We start from the raw sequence: 9,319 nt of genomic DNA, 5'->3' as shown, positions 1-9,319 counted from the left end.
TGATGTGAAAGTACCCATAGTGCGAATGAATGATTACTGCCTGGGACATTTTCACGTGACTAGTTTTGGCCGGAATCAGTAGCTACCGGCTTCCGGGGAGCTTTCCGTCCGTCCGGCTCTGCGGACTCAAGGAGAGAAAGGTAACACCGCGGTCCTCGGCCAAATTCTTCATTAAAATATCTAGTTTTTCTTATATCTACCACAGGATATTGACTTTGACTATCTGGGGATAAGTTAAGTGTCAGTGTCATAGTTTTATTACCGGCACATTGCTCTGTGGTGGGACTTTGTAGAGTGCTGACTGCTGCTCCTGCTGTTTTCAGGGATTAGCTAGCGCTAGTTAGCATTGCGTGCTAAGACGACGTGGGTGTTCTTTCTTCGCTAGGGGCTACGCTGACTAGCAAGCTAGCACTACAGCGTACTACCAGTACGAGTCCTTACTCATGTGACTTGATGGAAAATCTGTGCTATGCACTACATATACGAAGAAATAGAGTGACAGTAGCATCAGTGCTTAGCGTTATTTATACTGTAGCTACCCAGCTGTATACTACATCGCTAGCTGTTAAACCACTTTGATTGTACTGTATTTGTTTTAGCTGTGGCAGAAAGTGATGGAACATACATTCCACAGTTTGTGTTTAAGACAAAAATCTGGAACAGTTTCAAACTAGAACATGCCTGTGATGATTTGATAGCCGGAGCCATTTGATTACGGTGCAATTTTGGTGCCAGCAATCTGAGACGTGTGGTTTCTACGGTGAAGAATCCAAACATCACAGTCCGACTCTGTTATGTGTCCACGAGACAAACTGTTCTTTGCGCTCATTTTAAGATAAAACACGAAAAAATATATCGTGTGACGTGTATTTTAAATAAGCTTCAGTGTATTTATCGTCTTTTGTACAATTCTTGAAGTTTTGCTAACTGCAGTGCCCGCTGAGCGGGGGCAAAGCAGGACAAGGAGTCGGTAAATGTTGGATTTCATTTGAGCATCATCTGGGATACCGCATCTGCAGGATTGCAACAGTGGACGCTGCTGCAAAGGCTGACACCGTTGGCAGGTGTGCGTTAGGGTGCGAAATAAGAAAACAATCACTATTCTTTTGTGATTCTGGTGCTATCATGTGCAGCGCTGATCCAACGCTCATGTTAATATTTCGCCAGTGAGAAGCTACTGAGTACCGATCAAGAGCTTTCACTTCAGTCAGTGGTATCCTTTATTGATTATCACGTCTGGCTAATTCTTGGCTTGGCAGGATTCATGTTAGGAGACATGCATGGTTGTCATAGCTAAAGACGGGCCTAGGCGTGGTTGGCGTGAAGCCGGCTGCTGGGCGGCGTATCGCGCCAACAGCGGGAGGAACCACGTGGTGAATCCAGGTTGGGCCTAGGAAAGTTAGCATGATGGCTAACCGGGCGCTGAGCAGATCCAGGAACAGCCCGGCATTCCTGTTGCGTGTTTACAGGCGCTTATGTTTGGGGAAAGTGTTTCTTATGAATGAATTTAACGTTAGTAGATGTCATCGTAGCTCGTTGCTTGCGCGTACACAGACACGCCCCTGTGTCATAACACAGCTATGCCCTCACTTCACATTAAATACGTGTTGGTGATGGTTGTTTGAACTATAATGTACTCAGATTGGTGAGAACAGAAGGCTTAGATGCTCGTTTTTGAACTATTTATTGCTGCAGAAGTGATGATCCTGATGTTCAACACTGCAGACATGTGACTCTAGCAGGAGATGTGAGTCCAAAATGGACGTTGTTTACTCTGCATAACATATAGACATGTTTACCCCAAATATTTCTTTCTGTGTTGGCAAACAACCGCCATTGTGATGCAGGGATGCTTCAACCAGAATTTAATCACAGCACAAATGCATGGTGTGTCAGAACCATGCTGTCACAGTTTTGTTGCCACATGCCCTGAGTTCATGCATGAGTGGGCTCTGGCAAAAACGCTTTGGGAGGATGGCAGAGGGAGAGGAGGAAGATGATGACAGGTGTTGTGATGCCTAGTTGCTGAGGCATAATGTTTACTGTATGCAAATCCTTTTCACTGTGGACTGTGTCAATAGCTTGTCATTCACTTAAATTGATTATTCACTGCTGATTTTGTTGGCTATATTCATCAGAGTAGTTGAGATAACACTAAAATTGTATTTATTACTTTTTTGTATTTGTAGCTCTATGACCCAGGAGCTGTCAACTGATTTCAAAACAGAGATTTCTATTGGATCACTTATTGAAGAAGTGATTGTAATCAGTCCTAGCAGGAGTTGTTTAAAGCCAGAGAGACGAAACCAAAACTTAATGACAAAGTTATCTGCATTGTTTGGGTTCTAGACCAGAAGCTAAAACTTCTGATAACAAATTTGGGATCTTTGCTTCCACACAGACAAAAATCACATTGTTATTGTTCAGGCATATTATGTACTGATTGGAATTGCTGCAGATGAGGTTTCAAATGACTGATGTTGATGCAGTAAGATTACTGAATCGAGATTAATTATCTTCAGGCTGTTTTCTTTAAGAAAAATAATCTGACTAGTGTGAATGAGTGAATATGACACATAGACGTTTTATATCCGTGTGCCACAAGCTCGCCATAATATCACAAAGCTTTGCTTTTGCCTCTTTTTTCTTCTTGTGCAATCCGCTACCTCTGCCACATTAGGTTGTTGTTAGATGTAAGGCAGCTCAATATGTTTTCTTTCCAGTATCGGTAAAGGCAATGTTCATATCACAAAGGCGTGTTGGGAGTGCCGTAATTGTTGGCTGACATAATAAGTGTTATGATTTAGCATTTTTCATGCTGATGTAACATTTAGCCAGTTGGATGGAATCTCATGGCAGCAGAAGAAATGGGATATTGCACCTGATATCGCCACTTCAAGACTTTCTATTGTTTTTTTCTTCATTCTCTTTTATTCTACTCCTTCTCTTCTCTTTTTCTGCGACAGTAGTTGTACCACTATGAAATTTTGAGGTGCAGTAACAGCACCACTGTGCTCCTGTAGCTTTTAGACAGTTTTTGCAAAAGGTTTATTTTTATGATTTTTAGTCCACCATAATGCTGTTTCGAAAATATTACTGCTATACAGAAGGACGGCAGCACAGTTGGGGTATGGTGTGCTGCCTGACCAGAGAGAGACTGAAATCTTGAGTTCAAAACTGACCTCTTTGTTATTCAGTGTGTCCCTTGGTTTTCCATAACCCTATTTATTACTCTTTTCTTTTGTATGCCTTCAAATTCAGCTGAAAAAACCTCTACTAGTATCCAACAAGTGGAGGAATGATGTGGGACTCTATGTTCTCCTTACAGTCATAGGAAAACTTGAGTCACTCCTGCACTTTGTAACCACCTTCTGCCTACTCTATAGCCTTTTATACTGCTACAGGAAAATATAAATATTAGGATTTTGGCAAAGTGCCAGATGTCAGCAGCTCTTCACTGCAGTCGAGGAATCAGACTAGCTTGATTCCTCGACTGCTTTAACAACCAGGAAAATAAAATAAATGTTTAAAACGGGATGAAAATGAAAAGTGTTAAATAAAGTCAAATGTGGACAGTCAGAGTTGGTTTAATGCAAAGATTTTTTTTTTACTGTGGCTGAATGCAGCTCAGGCAGCGAGGCCAGTCTAGTATTTATGTTTGCATTTGAAGAGGCATTAATCTGAGTTTGTCTGCAGCAAACAGGTGCTCCGCCACTCTCCACTACTGGGCCATTATGCTTATGCAATATCTGGAGGAGCATGTTTCTGAAATGGGGGCTGTCTTGGACCCCTGTGGTGCTCGCATGTTGAGGCAGCTCAGATGACAGGACGGCGTGTGAAAGCAGCACAGCGAGATGTGGAGTGCAGTGGGAGCTTTGCTTCACTTTCTCTTCAAACTTTTCCTTTTTTTTTCGTTCTGCATACATAAATGTCTGATGGTTAAACGTTTAATTGGTTAGACAAGTTTGCTTAGCGTTGTGCTCAATCTCCAATAGGTTTTATTTGTGTGGTTTCCAGCTCACCAGAGGAAAGCCCATGAGACAGTCTCTGTCTTTTATTGATCCGATTCAGCCCTCAGTTTATTTACTTAACATTTTATTTTATTTCCCGGTCCCTACATGGCCTGGCAAGTGTGATTTAGACTTTGACTTGTGCCGTCTGTTCTTTACCCCGACTTCCAACATTTCAACGGTTTTATCCTGTCCTCATATCTTGCCTGAATCAATAACTGCAAAACTTTAAATGTTAATGTCTTCACCAGCGTTTCGTCTAAGCCAGTAATGCCATCTGGCTGAATGAATGGAAACTATTACTCAGTTAAAAGCAAATGTAGTCATGCCATTTTTTTTTTTGTTTGTGTGGTTATAGTTTTGAAAAGATCAGGGGTTATAGTCCCTTTTGCAGCGTGATTTCCTTTAAAAACACCCTTAAATCACCATGACTCATCGCTTTTACGCTGTTGCTTCCTTTTGTTGTGTCAGTAAGGGGGGAGGGTGGGCAGATTGGTGTAGAAGTGTGCCATTGGCATATATAATAGAGGTTTTAGATATGAATAACAAATGTGTCATCACAAGAAAGAGTCATAGAACTGTAGGGAAGCTTTTAAATGACAAATGCTTTCATTCATTTACATTACGTTGCACTTTTATGATTAAAGTTAGGATATATTTATTCCATGTTTAGTGAACAGACTGGATGCTTCTATAAATTGTTCATTATTGGTCACTGCTGGTAGCAACTTTAATTTTCTGTTAATAGCTGGATGTGATCCACATTATGTATTTCAGATGGATGTTATAAAAATGTCTCCAACTTGCTTTGCTGCAAAAGAAAAGTTGCATCTCTCTTGTGTTTATTTTTTTTTGTAAGAAAGATTGAAGAAATATTCATATTTTTTAACCTTTTCACATTTTGTCACATCAAGAAAAAAATCAGTTCAATGTATTTTTAAGCAGTCAACTCTAGTTTGTTTTGGGGTCACTTAAATACAACTGCATTTGTATTTTCAGATTTGTAAGAAATATTTGAAAGCCATGCATTGTTTTCTGTCACATCAAATTCAAATGTACACTGAGGTCTGTGGCTACAACATGGGGAAAAAAAAACAAAAAAACTTGAAGCATTATTTTCTCAGGTGCTGTGCATGCTTTGTTCGAGACAAGCAGTGAAATATTTCTGTGAAATGTTTGTATTTCATCCAAATAAGTTATTGTTGCTCTTCATGTTTAACTCATGACTCATTCGTAGGCACAATAAGTGAGGCAGTTTTTTAAAAGTTAAATACAAGTCTCTCCAGCCTGGAGTTTGAGCTTTTGGATTTGGAAACACAAAAATGTAACACAGGGCATTTTATTTTATTTATCTACTTGTTTGTGGTCAGTGGTGTTTTTGCTCTTTAATCAACTGAGAAACAAGTAATTAAATGCTGCTGAGTGTAAAAATGTACATGAAGCCAGAACATTGTCATTATTAAGAATTTTTCTGTCTTTCAGGAAAAATATTCTTCCGCACAGAAACTACTCTTTGGACCTAAAAGGAAAATCATAAATGTAAGCCATTTTTTTTTTATTGTTGTTTTTAACACATCTTAACCTTTTTACACACCAACTGAGGCCTTCTGTTTTCTATTTTGTTAGATTTTTACACAGGTCCACATCTGCCTCCCCATGCAGAACCCCATGAAATGAATAAAGCACCACAGCCTATAACGGGACCCCCCTCTGCCCCCCACCCTGCCCCCTCCCCTGGTCTTTCACAGGTAAGTCTCATCGGACTCATGAAGTTCATAAAGTTTAATCTCACTTAGGTTCATCAGAGGAGAAAAAAATCCAAGCATTTGATCATGTTGGCCTAAATATATTGTAATTTTCATATTAACCAAAAAGTTGCTGTTCATGAATTATAAAAAAAAAAAAATCACAATTACTTCCAAATTTGCATGTTTGTTATATTTTTCGCCCATTGAGGTTGCCATGTTTTCACCTGTGCAAAGCATGCTGGCTTGATGATGTGGGTAGGTTACAGTGGACTCTGCATCTGATCTCGGCTCTGATGAAATAAAATAATGGAGCATCTATACTTAATATAATATTCAGGCCTGATAACGCTCTGGCGCCGTGCTGGTTCTCTGTGAGAAAAAAACAGAGATTTATTGGGCATTTCTCTGATTCTAACAGAGGCGCAGCGTTCACTCCCTACATTGGGTTTGTTCAACTCCCACCTGAATGTTTTCCATTTGTAGCAACAAAATTCATAGTAATCTATCATTTAAGAGGCTTTTAGAACAGTTCTTGGTATAACAATTGTGTTTTCATATTGTGTGAAGCTCTAACATATTGATGTTCTTATCTCTCATTGCTTCAGGGCAGCCTTCCTTTTCACGTTTTTCTCATGTTTATGTCCATTTCTGTCTGATGCAGCCCTCGTTCCCCCCTGGGCAGCCTTCTTCTGTTGTGTTCGCGACCCCAGCACCTCCACAGATGAACCCCACGCCACAACCTCGACAGGTAGGACTGACCGCTGACCTGGCCCTCACCTACAATGATGCTTTTCCTTTCACATCAATGAGCCAAGCTTTTTCTCTCTTCTTCAGCAAGGCTTGCTCAGTCAAAAATTGTCATAAGGCATGGAATATATCAATATATCTCTTTCTATGGGAAATAAAAGGAACAAACCGTATAGATGTGTTTAATGGTTCAGGTTGACTGTATTCTCATGGGTTCTTCTCACATTTCCTCACCACTTCTGGTGTTCATTTTCTAAGCTCATTTTGATTCTATCTGCATGGTTTAGCTCTTTCACAGCTCATTTCATTTTGCATGACTTTGTAGAATTGGAGTGATTTTTCACTTGGTGCTGAATTGGGGCTTTAAGGTAATTAATATGTATCCATCAGGGGACATCTGATATCTAGTTTTTATTTGTTAAAAAGAAGCTGACGGTTAAGAGTTACACTAGTGGTGGTCTTTCTGACCTTCCTGCTCATGTTTTATGGTAGAAAGTTGGCTTTTCATTTTTCTTGTTGTTTTGGAAATCAGGTAGGTGCGAATGTAAAAGAGAAAACTGTAAATGGAGAGTCATGCATGAACTTTGAGCTTGTCTTTAACCTCTGTCTTGTCTGCCTCTCCTCCTCCTCTAGTTTGCCCCTGCGCCCCGACCTTTACACCAACAGGTACTAACAGCACAGCTGACTAACATCGGGTGGTGGGAATCAAATGGTTACAAAGGAGTTGAGAATTAACCCTTCCCTTGTTTTACGAATAAAACACATAAAAAAAACAGAATAGAATCTTCTTTTACATCAAAACTGAAACACTGCGTTAAATTCATTATTTACTTCCACTAAGGACTTCAAACCACAGATTATACACAGAGACAAAGTTGCTTCAGATCTTTGTAAGGATTCAGTAGTGTGAATCCTGGTGGTCACGCTCCTTTATCAGCTTCACCGAAAGATTTCTTCTTCTTAAGTTGTGTTTTGTAACAACAAAGGTTTGGCATCTTGGCTGTAGCACACTGGGGTGAGTGATGCTTGGAGAAGGTTTTGGATGGAGGAGTCAACCTGACAGAACAAAAGATCAAAGGATAATTCATTAAATCAGTCGGAATATCTCAAAATGGGAAAATCCAAACACTTTGAAACAAGCCGTATTAAATAAGTTTCCACTTCAGATTTTTTATTTTTTATTTTGATCCAGACATCTTTACCGTCTTTTAAAAATCAGATTTCAGCCTTGGTAATTAGGTTGTGCTTTGGAGATTTTCCCAAATCTTCAGTTTGGAAGTTTGAGCCTTAAAGTAAGGATGCATGAGCTCTTGCACATACAGTGTTATAGTTGAGGAGAATATTTCCTGAATCTGTCTTCCAGGGTAAATCCTTGTGAAAGGATTCAAGGTAAATACGTTTTATGAAACTAAAGTTGTTTCCTTTTTAGAGAAGTGCCTTGATTAACATCCTTCGTGGGGAGGCATGCCATTAGTTTGAGAACACCAACTAAAGTGCTGTCTTTGTTAAATTTCCTTTGAGTTGTTAGAGAAAGTACCAAAGTTTTCTTCTGCTTTGTGTAGAGCAGAGCACCACCTGTTGCTTCCCACTGTCAAACATCTGGCTGACGAAAGTGAGTTCTGCTAAACTCCTCCATTAAACTAGATAAATATTAATATATTGGTTTATTTGCATTTCTGACTACAAAAAAAGACTTATAGCTTGAATATTACAGAGTACCAAAAGTGACTGTTTTTAAGGTGTTGCTTATTTTGAACACTGCATTAAACATCAGGCAACAAAAGTTTGTTAAACAGCCTCTTGCAGGCTCGGCAAATACCTCAGCCAGTTATCTGACATCAGGCTGTTTTGCTGCCAAAGGGGCTTTACAAAGAGCAAAATGGCTGAATTTAAAAATCTCTTTAAACATTTACATTTGAATCAAATATTTAGCTTCACTATTTGGGTGATCCACCAGAATTTGTATCCATTTAGAAATATCTTGACAGTAGGCATAACATTTTTATGCTTACTGGTATTCTTTAGTTCGGCAATGTACTTATTTGTGTTCTTTCACTCTTACTCCGCTTATTTCAAAAAGATAAAATATTACATAATGTAAAGTAGCGCGAGATATGAAAATATTTCACCAACTTCAGTCGCAGTTGGATCACCTTTTGGTTCGGTCCACGTGTTGAACTGGAGAATCACCCAAGACAACTGTGGGATGTTCAGCATAGTCTAAAAAGCTCGAAAGTGTGAGCATTTTAAGGTTGAAGTTTGGGAAACTGCTCTTTGTCCCCCGTTGTGTATGAGGCGTTCATGAACCGGATCTCCAGGTGTAGGCATGGAGACAAGTGCGTTTACTTTGGGTTTCAAATGAGCTTTGTGCAGATGACGTGGTTTTGTTTGCGCGTTGAAGCTGAAAGCTGGGTCTCTCACCGTGCTTTTCTGGAGCTGTTTGCAGCTGAATGGGAAGCTGCCGGGATAATAATTAGCTCCTCCAAGTCTGAGCTCATGCTTCTTATCTAATAACAGGAAGACTGCTCACTCCATGGGGTCAGTCTGTCTTATGCGGAAGGGTTCAGGTATCTTGATGTATTATTCACAAGTCACAATTCACAAGGATGGAACAGGAGAGGAATCAAGCTGATTTAAGGGTTCCTGTTTAAATTAGACTGATGAAATGAGTCACAACTGGAGAATACATCCTCACAATCTTGTTTAAAGTAACGACAAATAAAAAATAAAAAAAAGAAAATACTAAATCTAACAGAATTACTTGTGGCAGTAATTTCCAGTAGAGTGTTGTATGTAATGTTAGATGGTGACAAA

The 9,319-nt window shown here is 39.6% G+C and overlaps 1 protein-coding gene across 2 annotated transcripts in view; it reads left to right on the top strand.

The window, feature by feature from the left end:
• LOC106953849 (eukaryotic translation initiation factor 4 gamma 1) overlaps window positions 1-9,319 on the top strand; it is a 33,944-nt gene continuing 24,625 nt past the window's right edge. Inside the window, exons 1-5 of one of the 2 annotated variants that reach the window (XM_015042916.1) lie at window positions 1-140; window positions 5,493-5,549; window positions 5,637-5,758; window positions 6,420-6,506; window positions 7,139-7,171. In XM_015042916.1, coding sequence (XP_014898402.1) covers window positions 5,684-5,758; window positions 6,420-6,506; window positions 7,139-7,171 — 195 coding nt within the window. In that variant the 5' untranslated portion in view covers window positions 1-140; window positions 5,493-5,549; window positions 5,637-5,683. The remainder of the gene's footprint in view (window positions 141-5,492; window positions 5,550-5,636; window positions 5,759-6,419; window positions 6,507-7,138; window positions 7,172-9,319) is intronic. The other variant, XM_015042917.1, reaches the window with a different exon arrangement.

This window comes from Poecilia latipinna, unplaced genomic scaffold (assembly GCF_001443285.1).
Source record: "Poecilia latipinna isolate Pla-1442-1.1 unplaced genomic scaffold, P_latipinna-1.0 Scaffold608, whole genome shotgun sequence".
In the NCBI taxonomy this organism is placed as follows: Eukaryota; Metazoa; Chordata; class Actinopteri; order Cyprinodontiformes; family Poeciliidae; genus Poecilia; species Poecilia latipinna.
Note: the sequence above shows the minus strand (reverse complement) of the source record. Positions and strands in the feature narration are given on the sequence as shown.